We start from the raw sequence: 19050 nt of genomic DNA, 5'->3' as shown, positions 1-19050 counted from the left end.
CACCGACATAATAATCATGAAAATAGGCTTGCGAACTTGAGCACGCCCACGCAATTCCGGGAGCTGCTTTCAAAATCTAGTGGCGCATCAAGACCAAAAGGTACAAAGCCAGCTAACGTTTCGCAACAAGGCTGCTCCCTCCTAGACCTTCTGTGAGAGACCTGCGAGAACAGATTCCTATAATATCTTCCTCATCAACATCTGAGATCTGACAATAAAAATTATCCTTCTTCAATTTAAATTGTTTATTTAATGGCTGGAAGGCAGCACACAGACCTGAAGCCCCCTTATGCCAACTACAGCATCCAATTCTCACTCTCTCGTCTGTGTTCTAAGAATTAATATTATATAAGAAGCTTGTACTAACGTGGGGCTAAACGTATCTTAGTAAATGACACCGACGTGGCAGCTTAACCGGAAGCAGATAGTTTTCATTTTCGTTCATTTTACTAGCTCTTTCCTCCCGCCGCTGAGTGTACTTACGTAAAGAGAGCGTTAGCTCATTTTGGCTTTCTAGTGTCTTGGCCCTTTCTGCAGAATTTCAACGCTGTGGAGTGCAGTATTTTTCCTTTAATTGCGTTTGCAATTGCAACAGTTATTTCGCACCATTGTTGTTGCACTTGCATTTATTACATAAAGTGTTGCTGCGACTTCAAACAAAGCTATACATTGCTTTCGCATTACCTTGCCTCTCTATACCCCGCGCTCTCCTGACTTTCATCAACACAGCGATCCCTGGCCACCACGATTGTGTGCTCTGACGAGGTCACACAACCTTTCCAGGTATTGCACAAGCTTTGCAGGTGGGGGACGGTCGCGATGAGAGGGGTGGCAATTAAATATGTAATTGATATTGCTTTTGTTTTTACCTTTGCCTTTTCAGTTACAATTCAGTTACCTGACATTATCATCGGCGATGTGTTAACGCTCTCACAATCTGGCCGTTTCCGAAGTGCAAGGAACGGGTGAAGGTAAAATTAATTTTCCACGTGGCAGTGCCGCATTGCTCATTTGTTGTTGTGACACTGGCCATGCCTCTTTGAAGTGTTCACACTTAGCGAAGTCGTACAACTAGACTTTGACTTTTAATTAATTAAGATAATTGTTGATTGACACTCAAGTAGTTGGAGTCCATGACGTTGATTTTTATTCAGTTGCGACAAACTGTTGCACGGTGCACATATTAGTTGGCACACAAGCGAGAGCTATAATAATTCCAAAACGCTTACGAATCTTTAGCAACGTTTTTTCTTTTTTTATATTCAGAGCACTTCATGAGAAAATAAGAAGCAAAATTACCAGAAAACACCACAACAAGCGAAATTATTGATTCCAAAAGATATCGATGAACGTCTTTAAAAGCACTCCCTACGACCACACATACAGACACAAGAAGGATTGGAACGCGTCGACATGGGCTTCGAGCTATTTCAAAATCGCTGAGCTACTTACGCACGCAATCACAAACACACACACACACACACACACATTCGAGGAGGGATAAAGGAAAGCGCTTGATGCACTTGAAGTGCACTTAACAAGCCCTAACAAACTCTTTCGTCTGCATCTGCGTACACACCGACTTACATACTCAAAGCTATACAGCTATATGCTAAGCATATATTTGCTATGCATTTAAATAGCTACAAATAGCTGTACACAAAATGCATGTGTGGGTATGAGTGTGTGTGGGCAGCCTTGAGTAAATGTGTGTGAAGTATTGCAACTTTCGCTTGAACAGACAATTTTATTGAAAAGAGATTTTCACTGAGCTTGAAGGGAAGACGCTGAACTATCAAGCTTTTATTTTCCTCACAGACGAAGTATTTAATTTAATTTTCCAAAAATATTTTAAACAAGAGAAAACGTTAACATCGGCTGAAGCCGAATATGTACTACAAAATTATATGCAACAAATAAGGAAGAGCTAAGATAGGCTATAATCGAACATTTTATACACAAGCAACTTGCAAGGATTAAAGCCAGTTATTTACCCTTACGTACATGTTACATATTGCTAGGGCAAGCTTTCACCCGATTTTATTCCTTCTAAACACAAGGAAATATGTTTCACCTAGGAACTACGGGAAAATATATGTATATAAACGAAATACGCACCGTTACAAGAAAAATACGCTTCTTCATTTTCATTGAGATAACTCACATAGTCACAGAAATATGTGGTATAAAGCCACCTGGAATTTCGAAAATCTTTATATTATATTTCTAATTAAACTTCAACTTAATTTTTTCCATTTATAATGAACTTTAATGATCCAAATATGTACTATTTTGGTTGACCACTTTTTGCCATTTTTCCACTAGAGATATTATTCCATCAATGTAAAACTTTTCTGGTAATTTTCACAGGCTTCTCTTGACGCCAACTTTACCCCATTAAGTGGGTTCTGCATTGACAGAAACAAATGATAGACAAATAGTAGACCGAAGCCCTTTTTCTTGATCGGTTCCATCTCATCAGTTGTTGACAGTAAAATGTTGAATCAATCAGCAGCTCACGCTGGATTATTCCTTTCCAATGCCATCAAATACTCAGCATAATCTTCCGAGGCATCAATCCTGGCTTTGCGACCATTTGTTGAGCTTCACCACGCTTAGACCATGAACTTTTTTACACTTTCACTTTTCGTCTCATGTTACCATTCGCTTCAGAAATGGTTCGATTTGATTTCATGTGGTACCCAAACCACGAGCTTCTGTTTGTAGCCTTTTTCCTAGTCCTTGTCAATCCTTTCCATAATTTCATTGAATTTCTCAACGAAAGGTCAACCGGAGCAAGGTGCATCTCTCAAATCGAAATGTCCAGAACGGAAGCGAGCGAACATTGTTCTGCTGCACGATTGGGGGTTTGCGTGGCATTCTTCCCTTTTTTATACAAAAATTCAAAATATGGCAAATTTCTTCATTATTTTCACTCATTTTTGAACAGCTGTGTCTTTTTAGCAACTTTCCGAATTAATTGTTTTTTTTTTTTTGGTTATATGAAGATTAAAATCTCACCTTTCCAACACTGTATAGCATGACACAATGTTATTGGTAGCGCTGGAGATATACGACTGCAACGACATCTATTGTCGAAATACGAAAAGGTGTTTTCGACTACACAATATTTACTTAGGAGATCGCTAACCACTAAACAAGAATTTTCTAAATCACTTATTGACATATTTGCCAATATTCGAGACATAATGTACTAGCGAATATATAAAGAACATCCTGTTATTATTGATCCCGCTATTCCCCATATCCTTCCACTATTGCTTACTGACAAAATATAAAAAATATAGAGAGAGCAGCGAAGGGATTATGCATCAGGCAACCCATCAAATCCACTCAAGGCCAGGGCCACAGTAGTAGCGGCGAACAATGCAACTAGTTAGGCTCGCGTCATGTCAGTCAGTCGTCGAGCAGAAGCAAAAACACACTATGCATGTACATAAATAGAACCCGGTTTGCCACTGCATGCCACTGTGCAACGCACTTAATGAAGCCGCCCAAGCACGAATGGAACGAATGAGCCAAGCGCCCAACGAGGTATTACCAAGCAGAGCAAATTTAAGCCTAAAGTAGCGTCAGAAATTGTTCCATGTTACGCATACGCCGTGTAGTGCCAGTTCAGCCGGCACCTGGACAGGTGCAAACGCCTTAATAGCAAAATTATCTGTGTGCGCAAAACTCCGCTGCTGTCACAGAGCTTACGTGGCGGATTAGAAGGAATTTCAAAATTATTTTTACTGAGGCCTTTTTGTGGGCAAGGAATTTATGGGAATTGCTTCATGTTACTACACGATTTTTATGTTTCAGTATTTTGTTTGGTATAGTTAATGTTGTTGAAGATCCAAAAAAATATTGTGTACTAAGAAGGAAGTGCCGGGACATACGGTTAATAGAAAGCTTATCATATTGCCTTTTGGAGAAAAGCTGTCAATTTAGAAATTGAAAATTCATAAAATTCCTCTCCTGGGCTTGGAACAATACGAGTATATACGAGTATAGCCCTTGTTCATGTGCACTCACAAAATGTTAGAGAATCATTTAAATATGAAAGTAATTATATTTTAAGATCGAAATTTTAAATAAATAATGTTGTTGTAAAAAAGTTGTTTGTTAGCTTTACAAGTTAGCCTACATTGCAGCTCGCAGCGGACTTTGTAATTTATTTTTAAATATTTTCCATGTCATTGCGAGTCGCTTTGTCGCACAATTACCGCTCGAGCGTACTCAAGTGTATGCCACAAGGCCAGCGGCTACAAAGCATTGTGGTTGCGCACACGCCTCGCTGACCAGATCCACCCCAAGCCCACACACCAACACACACGCATCCACCGAGCATTTCCTCAATTATGGGTGCGGTGGTGGTGGATAAGCAGATGGCTTGTGTTGCCACAACATCTCGGTGGCTGCGCTGCATTTTCATGCATAAATAGACACCAAAACGCTGAAGTAGCTCTTAAATCGCAGAGAGATACTTTTCGCCACTTTAGAGCGCAATCTCCCGCCTGCTTTGGCAGCTTAGCTGCTTTGCTGTCGCAGTTTTCTTAGCCCTCGGTTGTTCTTTCAGGATTAGCACTTCAGCGCCGGCGACAAAAAAAAAGATGCGAAAACTTAGCGCTCATTTGTACTCACCGCTTTATTTGCTTTTTCGGAAGCAGTTTATTTTTTATGCTGAAAACGCTTTGGGAGCAATCACCATTCACACGCATTTTATATTCCAATATGAGCTTACTATAAAATTGCGTGTGAAAAACTAGCGATAGTGCAGAAATGCTGGTGAATACACACACGCCGATAACTTTGAGGGAGTAGAATAAACGACACGAGATACAAATTTCGCGACTATCTCTGATTAGGTGCAAGAGAGATGGCGCTATCTTTGTTGCAGTATAATTTACAGTAAGAATTTTGTTTTGTATGAAACATGATTTGATTGCTTAACTTTTGTCAACAGTACTAGTTTCCTAGACTGGTTCATTAAGCAGAGCGTGCTACGTGAAAGACCGGAGATCACCGTTAACACACTGATTGGACCTTATCAATGTAGATGTAGACCTTGAAAACACACAATCGACTAGATATCCACCATGCGCCAAATCTTGGAAAAGACGTGTGAAAAGCAGATCGATACACACCACTTCTTCGGCAATTCGAAATCGGCAATTCGAATCAAATCTACGCAGGTCTGTTTGAATTTGTAAACCCCGCAAAACAAATACGGCTGTGTAAACTAACGTTGAGCAATACCAAAAGTGAGAAAGGACTTCTCCGATCCGTTCGATACCAAACGAGATTTCAGATAAGGCGATTCCTTATCGTGTGACTTCTTCAATCTACTGCTGGAGCTACAGAACTTAACAGAGAAGGTACTATATTCTATAAGTGTGGATAGCTGGCGTGCGCCGATGATATTGAAATCTTTGGCCTTAACGTCGGCTTTTCAAGACTAAATAAGGAAGCAAAGTAAAAGGGTCTGGCAGTGAATAAGTTCAAGACAAAATATTTCCTGTCATCAAACAAACAGTCGTCGCACTAGCGACTAGGCTCCCACCACACTGTTTAATATTTAATACCAAAAACAATGTCAGCCTCGAAATCCAATTCAGAATAACTCTTACCAACAGGTGTTATTTCGGACTAAGTAGGCAATTGAAAAGTAAAACCCTCTTTCGACGAGCAAAGACCAAGTCACTAATTATTCTCGTCCTGTTATATCGTGCAGAAGCATGGAGGAGGACAATATTTGATGAGTCGACAATACGAGCTTTCGAGACAAAGGTTCTGCGAAATTGTGCACATTGGCAACGGCGAATATCGCATTCGATGGAACGATGACCTAAAGACGATATTGACATAGTGCAGCGAATTAAGAGACAGCGGCTACGCCAGCTAAGAAAGCGTTCCACCTCTGAAAGTATTTGACGCAGTACCCGACAGTAAGATCAGAAAATGAGGAAAACCTCCAACGCGTTGGAAAGACCAGGTGGATCAAGACCTGGCTACACTTGGAACCTCCAATCTACGCCACCTTGCGAAAAGCAAAAACGACTGTCGGTGCTGTTGTTAACTTGGCTATAATCGCATAAGCGGTGTCTACGCCAGTAAAGAAGTAGAAGTGTAGCTCGGGTGTGTAATATACCTACACATACAATATACATTTGGAAAAAGCTTATTAGTTAAAAAATTTAAGCAATTTGTGGAAAGAAGGTAGCTCGTCTTCAGCTTTCCTTCCACTCTTCCTTACAAACACATCTTTACATAAACAGACACACATGTATACTCCACTCACACACATCAAACTGACGATATACGCTTGATAGTGAGGGAAGCGGAAATGAGCGAAGAGCGTGATGCCGGAAGTAAAAAACAATAACGCTGCCTACGGTGCCGCTGCAAGTGTGGCTGTCGGCGAAGATGGAAAATGTTGTCTGTATGCAGCAGCCCAACTGCCAACTTGCCACGCGAGCGGAGTAGTCACGTCAGTAAGAAAACCAGCAGGCAGGCAGGCGGCAGGCAAGCGAGTAGCCAACCAACCGAGCAGCCAACAATACAAACAGCTTTGCCGCGTTAAGTAGTTGCTACTTGTGCCACAAATGCGCACTTGCAGCAGAATTCTGAAAGCAACTTTAATAGTTGTGCCGCTGAAGATGTGCCGAAGGAGATGGAAGTGACTTGCCAGCGCCATCAGCAGTCGCTTTGTTCTTGCCGCATGCCGCATGCTTTGTTAGTCACACGCCGAGCGAATATTTCCGCTTTCCTCTTTATTGAGAACTGCCGCGCTGTAATGTTTTACTTTCTTCCTCAACTTTGTTGTCTTACATTTTGCATTGTTTTATTTTTCCCACTTTCGTTATTTTCCCATGTACTTTCCTTTGAGAAAGTCTCAAGTGTCTTCTCGCATCCTCTACACGTCCAGCCCGCGGCTGCTTGTTCTCATAAGGGAGCCACACTCTTTTTGTCTTGCCGCCTTGTCATATTGCCGTTCCGCCGTCTTGCCGATGAGCGACAAAAGAAAAAATTACGACGACATTTTACGGGCCACCGAAAAATGACAGCAATGGTATCGCCGGTGCGCAGAAAACCATCGCGATGTAATTCTGCGCTATATTATACAACAACAACAACAATATTTGCAATAAAACACCACACTACGCGCGACTCACACTCGCAGCATAAAGAAACCCGAGAAGAAGAGCCAGAGCACGGGGCACGCACGGAGCAGCAGCTCGTTGGTAAGTCGGTTTATTTATGGTGGAAGTGATTGCGTGTAATTGCAAAAATTGCGTTCAATTATTGAAACGTACGCAACGAGCCAGCATTCCAAACGAATGCTACAAAATTACAACAACAGCAGAGAAGAGCAAAATGAAGAAGAAGATACATTCTTTTCCCAGCAGTTGGAACTACCTGAAGCCTTTGTGAAGAAACTGAAAAAATTAAAGGACCGGGTTCATTCTGCCCCAAATATATAGATCTTTATTTAACTGAAGATCAAAGCGAAGTGCTTATCAAATGAATTTAAACTGTCAGATTTCATTTGGAATCAGACTTTGGAAGAAATTCGGAAAGAATTCAATTTTATTAAAAGTATGGAAACTCTAGCGACTATTTTTCAAAAATATAATAAATCTAGGCCACATTTTTGCTGTTGGAACTTTCTTAGTCTTCCCGTAACTGCCAACCGCAACATCGCTAGAGCACTGACGATATTTCCAATTTAACTCTACACAGCGACATTGTAAATCATTTTAATTGGATTTGTTCTGCAGCGAGAAAAATTGCAAATTGAGGCTATGAAATCCAAATCAAGGAGACCGAACTTCAAGTATGTGTTGCAAAGAGTTCACGCAACGTCGAAACGAGAGTGGCAAGGTGCCAAAATGGACCACACACGTTTCCAACTTACTTCGGTAGCCGCATACACACACCATACAAAAGTAAATATATTTAATCCGCCATACATATGTGGCTTAACAAATTGCTCCAAAGTGGGGCATACTTCGTTCGTGCGTTTTCGCCCGTCTTACCGCCATCGCCGAAATTAAAACAATAAACTTTTTGTGCACCAATGAATTTCGAACTCAACCGCTTTCACAATTAACTTTTGCGACGATAAATGGAAATCGTTTAATAAAATTATAAACAGTTAAACATTATGTGCATATCAATTGCAAATATATTGAAGTAATCAAACGATTTAATTGAAAATATTTAATTTGTGAATGCTATTGTTGAAATCTCTGTTAAATATCAGATAATTGGGAAGAATGTAATACTGAGGGCAGAAAACTGTAAGACTTCCCATCAGCATCAATTGATGATCAACAGGACAATAAAGTAAAGAAATTGGTGCTTAAGAATCGACGATGAAAAGTCAAGGGTCTTAGTGGTATCGTAGGAATGTCAGAAGCCATTTTGAAAGATCATTTGTTCCTAAGAAAAGTGAAAGCTTGATTGGTTCCTCTCGCTAACTTGATTTTTCTAAAAAACGTCTGGGAAACAATGCTTTCCGACTATCAGGAAGTGATGAAACGAATTTTTAGTGGCGATGAGTTCTGGATCTATGCTTTCAACTCGGAAAGTAACGATCAGTCAGCCGAATATCGTGACAAAAGTGAGCCGAAGCCGGAAAAACCACGACTATGGAAGTCTAAATCAAGGTTATGTTGACAGTTTTATTCGTACATCGAATTTCAATTTTTTTTATCCAAACTTTGAACAAATATCGTGCCGCAACCACCGTATTAGCCTGATTAAGCTCCGTGTGACTTCTGGCTATTCAGTAAACTCAAACGACTGCTCCAGTGAAATCGGTTTGAGCCAATTGAAGACATTACACAAGAATCGCTACGCGCATTGCAGGCTATTTCGCAAATCGACTTTAACAACTTTTTGGAGGATTAAGAACTTCTGCATAAAAAATACTGCAGCACAGGTTCGGTAGCCTAAAGCTAAGATTGATGGATTGATAACAATTTATTCCTTACTTTCTCTCTCCTCTATACATGGTCTCCCTGAAAGCTTATGATCAAAGTTAAGTCCCAGATATATCACCTTATTAACAGAGAGGCAATCCTCGGAATAAGAGGAGAGAGAGCTCTGGAATTTTAAACCTTCGGGTAAATAAAACCATTTTGGTTTGTGAATGAATGAATGAATAGTGATGAAGAATGCACTGATACCTTTGGTCTATTGTGCCCTCTCTTTACTCACACTGACTCGGTTAGACCCAGCTCATTAATGAAGTCCAGTAGACTACTTGGGTCTAGCGAGGCAATGCGATCCCTATCCGGAAACAACACTCCAAGGGCCTTAGATCTGCGTCTACAGACTGCTGTGCAGTCGATCAGCAGATGCTCCGGAGTTTCAGGCTCCCTGTCGTTGAAACGACAGTTGGCGCAAACTGAATAACCCATATTGTGGTTTAACTTGGCTAAGATTTTATATTCGCTTCGCTCATTTGGATTCCACGCTGATAGACCCCTAGACTAGAGGTAAACTTAAAGCATATGTCGTATTCTTTAAATATAACTTACTCTTGTTCTAGTTCTCAGCGGAGAGCTATGGAATGCTATTATCATTTTATTTTTGATTTTGTACAAAAAAAAAATCCATTTTAATCACGTATAACCGGAATTCGTTTTATTTTTAAAACCACAATGTGACTTACAAATCAAAAACTTCGTCCAACACTCAAACAAAAATTAATTTTAAAATCATTTATTTGTCGCCTCGTTTTATATGCCAATTCTCGTTTATTCCCTCACTAACAATGGAAGCGCAAATTTAAATATAAAAGAATCAATTCATTTGGCTCATTAAACGGCATAATGTCCCGTTTAAAATTACAATCATTTTTACAAAAGCAAAATTACTTGTGCCACACACAGTTCACGTGGATACGCTCGCACACAGCGACATGTACATATGTACGAGTGTGCGTGCGTGAAATAACTGTGTACAGTTAGCACTTCGTCCAATAGAAAATAATGATCAGCTGGATTTACTCATAAAATTGCATCGCATTTTGCAAATTTTATTTTCGCACATAATCAAAATCATTTGCAAGCTACATATGCAGCATATATTTTATAACGGGTGATCTAAGCAGGAGTACTTTTTTCAATAGTATTTTTTGACAGATCACGCGTCAGTCGTGTCAAGCTGTCATGTAATTTTTGGATAATATTCAACCGAATAGAGCACGTCCACCACTCAGTGAAAAAAATAGCAGTGGTACCTGATACTATCCACAAAACCACGTAGAGTCGATTCGGCGCCGTTCATAACTCCGACTGCCATGTGGAACAGCTTGACACAATACCTGAAGCTGCTCGCTTCGCTTTATGGGCTCTTGAAAATTTCCAAGAAAATCCAACGTTTTCGAGCCAGGTTTCGTTCAGCGAAAGGGCCTACTTCTGTATAGGTATGTAAGCAAGCAAAATTGCCGCATTTGGGATGAAGAGCAACCTGAACGAATCCAAGAGCTGCCATTTCATTTAGGAAAAACAACGGTTTGGTATAGTTTGTAAGCCGGTGGAATTATCGGTGCATAATTCTGTTATGATAATATCGGTGCGAACGTAACCGTCAATAGTGACCGTTATCGCGCTATGATAACCGACTATGTGATGCCTGAAATTGAAGCTCGCGATCATGGTGATATTTAGTTTCCATAAGACTGTGCCACTTCTCTCATATCGCATCAACCAATGAACTTATTGAGAGAGCACTTCGGTGAGCAGGTACTTTCACGGTATGGGCCAGTCGATTGGCCACGCAGATCATGTAACATCACTAATATAAAGTCTATACGGACAATTCCGCTTCGATTCAGGCATTTCAGCAAAACATCACGCGTATCATTCGCCAGTTACCAACCGAAATGCTCGAAGAGTCATTGAAAATTGGACTCAACGGATAGACCAACTGAGACATAGCCGCAGCAAACATTTTAAAGTGATAATATTCAAAAATTAAATGCCAAAGAATGTTCTTTTCAAATGATAATAAATATTCCCAATTAGATTTGAAGTGTCTGTGTTTTTTCTTCAAAAATAATAAGGCAATTCGAAATGGATCACCCTTTGTGATACGCAATATAATATGTGTGAACAAATGCCTTCCATGCCTTCCTTCCAACTTTCATCGAATTTCAGAGATTTCAGGGTGGCTATTGATTGACTGCCTGAAGAGTTTTTAATAACAGATATTTAGCTGTCGAGTGCCGTTACCACAATCAAGTCTCACACACAAACACAGTGCTTCGGGTGTCGTTCATGAAAACTCAAATTGAATAAAAATTAAGGCTCAAAACCGCATGTTTTTCTTCTGCGTTCAATTTTAATGGTGTCGTATTAACACTTGCCACAGAAATGCATGCATACACACGCACATCACCTTGTTAGCCTAATAGACTGTGAATACTATTTGTTATCGGACCTGTCAAACTATTTTTTTATTGTATTGTGTGTATCCACGGAAAAAACTTAACTAACGCCTGTAAGCCTCGAAAGTATCTGTGTAGTTCCTTCGCAGCCTTCATCTCGAACAGGAAATCCAAACAGTGACACAAAGAGGCTCATTCTAAACTCAGTCCTAACCAGATAACGTTACTTGAACACAATGTATCAACCCAATCTCTATCTGCGTCTCCCCATTTTCCATATAGAACACTGGTATTTTTCACCAGGAATTTACCAGCTTACTTACTGACTGCGTTGACCTTGACTCTGAATTCCAAAAATGAATACAAGATTAGAGAGAAATATGTCTTTCAGTCAGATACAAATTTTTCGTTCAGAAAGCAGACAGTAAATTGAAAGCATTTAGTTTGATTTACTTGACGCCGATACAAATATAACTTAGTTAAGGGTACACACCAATAATATTATTGATATTTAATTGAAGAAAGTTTTTGCGAAAAATGTATGGTTTCTTATCTGTAATCGTTAATCAAAATTGAATGTATTCGTTGGATATTACTCATTCGATTCCCGAACATAATCCTTTTATTCATAATTACAGAATATTCAGAAATGACTTCGCAGGCTAATTCACCCACACAGCGGCACTGAATTGCGCCAGCGAAATCGAACAATCCGCCATTGTTGCTCTCGGCATTGTTTGTTGTAGAATGCGACCTGTCGCCAATCGTGTGTTAATTACAATTCCCATTAAACGCAATATAATATAATTGAATTCCGAGTATGCGCAAATGTCATGACCCAATTTGGAGGAACAAATATTTATGCCACGAATTAGTTGCTACTCCGATAAGTGTGTGTGTGTGTGTGCCTTTGCATAGATAAACCAATCGTGCGTAAACCCCAGAACGTTAACTCCGAACATTTACCAACGCTCGCCACACATACCTACGCAATCACAGTGGTACTTACATAAGTAGGTATGAACATGGTTGCACATATATAAACGAGCGAATTCCGGAAGATTTCTGCGAGAGTTTATTGAATTTCCATTATCTAATTTCGGTTTTCTTTACCTTTTCCAGACACTCGCGCAAATGGCAGCTCTGGCGTATGTGGGGCCCATAGCCCCACGGCGGCATACACAGAAATACAATGAAGTCGACAACCCTGCACCTGCCTTCACTCCCTCATAACGGTATTTGTGGAGGAGCCAAAAGAAAGGTCAAGCATTAACCGCCTGTCGGATAACGGCATACGAAAAAAGTGAAAAAATAAAATCAGAAAGTGAACTTTAAAAAGTGAATAATAACAGCGCGACAATAATACCAAAACGAAAATTCCTCTAACTTTAAGTGAAAACAACGTAGGGTAGACAAGAACAATGCATACCAAATTTTATACAGTGAAATCGAGAAATCGAAAGAGAAAGTATAATTACTTGCTTACATAGGAACTTAAAAAAACTTGGCACATTCTCGCCTATAATATCAATTTTCCTGACATATCTTGTTTCATATGCTCGCTGATTAAGATTAACGTCCTGGTCTATACACATCGATTTCGGGTCTGACATGAAACAGACCCTTATACAAATCTTCAATAAGTTTATAGTATAACTCTGATGAGCATTCCATTAACTGAAGCGCAGTTCTGAGATTATTCTCCAGGTCTGCTCATGGAATATATAGCTCTTTGATATACATAAATTACTTTACCTGCATCTCGGATTGGGTAGTCGAAAAAGTATTTTCGTATTTCAACTTTTTTTTTAATATTTATCTTTTTTTAATATTTATAGTGAACCAAATATGTACCATTTGGTTGACTACTTTTTGTCGTTTTTTTGCTAGGGTCATTATTCCTTCGGTGTACAATTTTTCTGGTTTCTCAACGAAAAACTACGACAAGTAATTTTCGCAGGCTTCTTTTGAACCCAACTCAATTAAGGAAGTTCTATATAGATCGAAACAAATGGTAGTCCATTGTGCAAGGTCAGGGCTATATGGTGGATGCATCAAAACTTCCCAGCCAAGCTATCCCAGTTATCCTGATGGAAGACGAATCCCTTTCTGTTGATCAGTACTGGTCACTTGGACCAATGACATTTTTGTAATGTAACTTTTTTTCAATTCTCCCGAATTTATTTTTTCTTTCTTTTTTTGTTGGTTAAATTAAACTTAAAATCTCACCTTTCCAACACTATATGTTCTGACACAATGTGATTGGTGGCACTGGAGATATACAACTGCATCGGCATCTATTGACAAAACGCGAAAAAATTTTTCGACTACCCAATAAATATACGACTCTTTACTGTAAAACATACAATTCGCTCGAAATCTGCAAGAATTTATTACGCTCCAGAAAATTACTGACCCCAGTCTTTGCCATAGGAGCGAACTTTAAGTCAGCGAGCTGGGCTAACCCGTCAACAACGAGCGAAATAACACAATATTTCCGGGTTAATATTGCAAAGGTAACCTAGCGCCACAAAGCGGCAGCGAAGCAATCAACGCAGCGAGCAGCGTAACAATAAGCCCAACGACAAAATGAAAACTGCAAAACATAAGAGAAATTTTGCAGAGCGAAAAGGGTTGCGTCGGAAATTCACAAGCGTCAGTTCACGTGACAAAGGCGTTGCGGCGCACTCATTTTTGTGCGTGTGGTTGAGTGTGTGTTGGTGTGTGCTTTCGTTCGCCAGCAGCTGTCTGTCGTCACTCGACCGCTAAGTGGAGCATTTGCTGGCAATTTGCGTAAAGCGCCGCCACGCGCAACAGACACGCACCAACACACGCACGCATGTCACCACATACAAGTTAAGCCTAAAGCAAGTGCATGTCCATATATGTACATGTATACACGTCCGCGCTTGTGTATGCGTGTATGTGAATACATGTCACCACAAGCAGTGCTATTGGAGTGCGTTCAATTCAGCACTCTCATCCACTCATTGCAATGATTGGCGTCCACTTGCAAAATGTGGCCAACTCATTGAGTGAGCGATTCACCCACACCATGCACGGCGCGTTTAAGCCCTTTGTTGCCGCGCTCCACATGTTGCCGCAATTGCTGTGTAACGGTGCATAGCTGCCAATTGTGGCGCTTGTGTGTGATCATTACCACCGCTTTGTAGTTATTGTAGGTATCGGTTCTTTTGATGATATGCGCGAAAAGTAAGCTGCCGTCGCACTGGTGACGCAGGGCGTATACGCAACCAATTTGTTTGAGGGGGAAAAAATCAGTCTCAATATTACATATGCGTATGTGTATGTACTGTTTGTGTAAAAAAGTACGTGTACATATGTATAGGTCATGCCGAAAACTTTAACACATCTGGTTAACCTCATGAACCGCCTAAAAACGCAATAGATACAAAAGAAATCGAGTAAAAAAGTGAGTGAGTGAAGCGAGTGCATAAAGTGGAAAGATAGCAAAGGTAACGGCGGTTGTCGCAACAAACACGGCGCGCATCGGCAGTCTAGCAAATATGTCAAAACATAAAGGTAAGTGACAAAAAAATCGAAAACTTTCGAATTCTACTCAACTGAACTAAAAACGGAGAAAATAGTTGATAATAAGTTGGAACTGGAATGATTAGAAGCTCAGAGAACTCTATTAGAGTTATTGAACTTAAAAACAAGAAGGAAACGATTTTAGCGATGCAAAATTTACAAAAATTTGTAGAATAGACCCAAGCATTACCCAGAACCACCACTAAAGGATAAATTATATCAATTATACCAAAGTTTTGACTAAGAACTCACATCGCCAAGTGTAGCGTAAAAGTTTATATTCCAGTTTTAAAAATGTAGGTCATTGTCTTAAGCAAAATTTCGAAAACATCTCAAGTAGAGATGACAAGTCTTGGTAATTACGAAAAATTGCAACACTTGTTGCTTCTATCTGGGTTTAGATGATGCAAAACTACCTAACAATAATATTATTATTATTTTTTTTTTTTTTTGACTTAGTTTTCACCAAAAAAATTGTAGACAAGGAGTGAACACAAACATAGCATTCCTAAAATATTTTCTGCTCAATGTTTGCAAGTTGGCCCCACTGTGGACCTATTTCCTGCACCTATCCGGAAACTAAGACCGGAAAAAATCCCTTAACGCCAACAAATGCATTTAAATACAAAAATTCTAAAATATTCAGTTATTTTCCAAGCACAGCTGCAGACAGGAATGAAATTTTGTCCTTTTTTCATTCAAGACAGCAGCAACTAGCAGAAACGCCAACACGCTCCGGTGAATTTACAGCATTTGAAATTGACGTGCACTTGCATGTGTGCGAGTTGCCCTGTCAATTTGTGGCTGCACAGAAACGCAAACACACACACACACGAGATCATAACCACAAATGAAAGATTAAAGTCAGAAATTTCCTATATCGGCTGGCATAATTCCCCAAAATGTTGGCAAAATCGAGTTTGTTTTACTTCTGCACAGCTTCCGGTCAGTGGCGACGCTCGCTCTGGTGCCGAGCCAAGAGTGGGAGTTTAACCCGAGCCAATAATTTGTGGTTATATTATATTTGTAATCCATAGATATTTTTTGAAAATGGAGGAGAATGAAAACTAAAAAGGAGCTTGTTTGGAAAAGAATAGAAAGTATATCAAAAATGGATATATGAGAATTGAGGCTTTAAGTCTTCGCCCAGTGCAGCCTATAAAAAGGTGGAATGTTGTATTGATTTTATTTCTTTATTTTTGGGTCATGTTTGCTTCTATGAATCAACAACCAGGCTCCACAATCAACTGCTGTACTAAAAGTAACCTTTTCCAAACATTCGCATGACTGTCTTTATCGACTCACTATGCGAGATCGAGCAAATAAGCCTCAGGAATGTTTGAAGGTACAACAAACAACCAGCGTTTGTGGAAAGTTGTCGCTTTCATTTCAGCTTAGTTCTCTTCTTGTTATTAGAGGGGATGGTTTTAAGTGAGGGTGGTACTTCTACTTTACTTGCACCAAATTTATTCAATTCTCATTATTTGCAGATGCGCACGACTACGTTTTCATTGCGGACGGCAGCGGCAGCAGCGCGTACGTCTTCTCCGCCAGCGTCAACGCAGAGCGTCTCAGCACCGGTGGCAACTACACCCACAAACGCAGCAATAGCCGACATCGCACCTACAGGCGCACGCCCGTCGGCGGAGCGCCTACAAAGCGGCCCAAAACATCGCCACCAACACCGCCACCACCATCACCATCACATAATATGCTTCCATTCAACTTCCAGCAACAACAATACGAAGAGCAACAAGAAGACAGCCTGCAGCAGCGAACGGTTGCGAAGGCGCTCAACGTCACCACGACCACTGCCACAGCCGTGGCGGCGACGACAGCCGCCATAATAGGATTTGGGCTCAGCACGGTGGGCCACGCCGCTCACAACGCGTTGGGGAGCAGCCGCAGCAGCAGCAGCGCAGACAGCAGCAATCATAATTTGCAGCAATTGCCGCGAGAGCAACAACAACATCTCCATCGTCATCAACATAGCATGGCGGCCGCCGCCTCCTTCGCCACATCACCGCTTAGCGCCACCCTCACCACAACTGCCACCACAGTGCTGACCGCCGCCAAGGCGGCTGCCACAGCGACAGCAACGACGGCTGCGGAGAACCTATTTAGCGGCGTCGCCGTCGGCCTTGGCGCGATGCTAATCAACGACACACTGCTGCTGGACACCAGTGGGAACGGCACGAGCGTGCTCTTCGCCAACGACGACGACGATGACGTCGACAACAACGGAAGTGACCTTATGAATGGTAGCATGGTGAATCTCACCAGCGGCAATGGGACCGTGGGCGACGAGGACTTCGGCGAACTGCTGCGTATGGGCAGCACGTCGGTGGTGCTGGGCCTGCTGATTCTCATCACAATAATTGGTGAGTAGTGCAGCTAACTCTTACAATTCAGAAATTAAAAATTAGAATCGCTGGCGTAGGCACGCGTCTGTGTGTGTGCAGCCTGCCGACTAATAGCCACGTCATTCATATTCGCTTTTGAAGTGAAATTTAATTAATTGCTTTTCGCACTTTTAATGGAGTCAACGCATCGTAAATGCCAAGAGCAGCAAATTAAACTGGAATAAAGGCTCCGAGGCCGCGAGTTGCGACCGCCGCAGTTCATCCAACAACATCGCCTCGCATAAGCAGAAAGTTGTTGGTGACAGTTGTCATTTCGACTCGTTTCACTTTCGCATTTATTTGCGTTATTGCTGTTGTTATACGCAAATTAAAAGTTGCCATAAGCCATGCCAACGACAGCACTTCACCTTTGAACTTTCCACTTATTCAGTTGGTATTTTCGCGCAAGCAACAACTGCAACATACAGCGCCGCGGTGGCGCGACGGAAATATGCAAAATTTATGCAAACTTTGACTGTAAGTGAGAGGGCAAGCAAATAGTTAGCGGCGACTGCTTTTAGGAAATGATATGCCTCAGGGTGACACTTGACAAGCACCGCCCACCAAAGCGCCACCAGAGGGGAAATGCAGGTTTTTCCTTTACACCAATTAAGGCTTTTGAAGAATCTTCAAATGTTTTTGCCGCAAAACGAACTTGCAATCTTCTGGAGGAGACCTCTACACCAAAAGATGTGTGCTCTCCTATCTATCTAGTATAAGATTTATGGAACAAAAGATTAATTAGAACTTAGTTCTCAGCGTAAAGTGTCTGCGAGATGAATCGAAATTTAAAATGTTGTCATTGGAGCCCAAGTTTTGGAATAAGTTTCAAAAAAATAAGTCACAATTAGTGAAATTAATGCTGAAAACTGACTATGAGTTAACTTTCCATGCAAAATTTATCTAAAATTCCAATTAGATTTTTGAAGACAGTGTTTAGTTTTATTAATTCGAATCAACTTATTTATCCTCTCTAACAATCCACCAAACTAAATTCTGGAATTCCAAGCTTTTCCAGTTAGTAAAAGATGGTAGCAACCCTTTATTACATCATTGGAGCTAAAAAGGCATAGAAAATAAAAAATGCACTCCTTTCAAAATTGTCTCTTATAACTGTTCTCTGAATTTTCCGTCGCTCTATTAAAATGTCTAACAATATGTCAAGCAAATAATAAACGCACAGTTTCACCATTTTTTATTTTTTTGAAGAATTCATTTGAACTGTCATCCCATCACAAAATAAATTGACAAGCAAGCAGTGAGCTGAGCAAATAACTAACACACCACAAACTTGCACACACCCTGTAGGAAATCGCACAGGCCCTGAAGCGATTCAGTTCAAGTTTTTAACACTTTTATGCTTATAATAACTTGAGTGTAAGAATATAACCTGGAGTATCACTTATCAAACATTGGCAAGGCCACACCTTAAGCATTTGGGGGCCCCACGGTATGAGACACTCGAAGAAGTATCGATAGTTCTGCCACAGAGTCTTTTGAAAATCGCGTCAAACGCGGGCATTCGAAATAATGAGTACTCTTCACGGATCTCGTAACTGAAGAATATCTTATAAAGGGCCAAAACAGGTCTACTCGTTCCTCATTAGCCTAACTTATAACCTGGACGTAGTTGAGAACTCTCTTTCGTTCAGCTGGTAAAAATTTTAAACCAACATTCCGAACTCGGCATTT

The 19050-nt window shown here is 40.6% G+C and overlaps 1 protein-coding gene across 2 annotated transcripts in view; it reads left to right on the top strand.

Annotated features, from left to right (window-relative positions):
* Positions 1 to 19050, top strand: part of LOC108973341 (5-hydroxytryptamine receptor 2A) — a 130297-nt gene that overhangs the window by 36975 nt on the left and 74272 nt on the right. For both annotated transcript variants that reach the window (XM_018940561.1, XM_018940560.1), the window contains exons 2-4: positions 12527 to 12665; positions 14754 to 14947; positions 16447 to 17337. In XM_018940561.1, the coding sequence (XP_018796106.1) occupies positions 14932 to 14947; positions 16447 to 17337 (907 nt within the window). In that variant the 5' untranslated portion in view covers positions 12527 to 12665; positions 14754 to 14931. The remainder of the gene's footprint in view (positions 1 to 12526; positions 12666 to 14753; positions 14948 to 16446; positions 17338 to 19050) is intronic.

The sequence above is a fragment of the Bactrocera latifrons genome, unplaced genomic scaffold, assembly GCF_001853355.1.
Source record: "Bactrocera latifrons isolate USDA-ARS-PBARC rearing strain unplaced genomic scaffold, ASM185335v1 scaffold_47, whole genome shotgun sequence".
NCBI lineage: Eukaryota > Metazoa > Arthropoda > Insecta > Diptera > Tephritidae > Bactrocera > Bactrocera latifrons.
The sequence above is the reverse complement of the archived record's forward strand: the minus strand, read 5'-3'. Positions and strand labels throughout refer to the sequence as shown.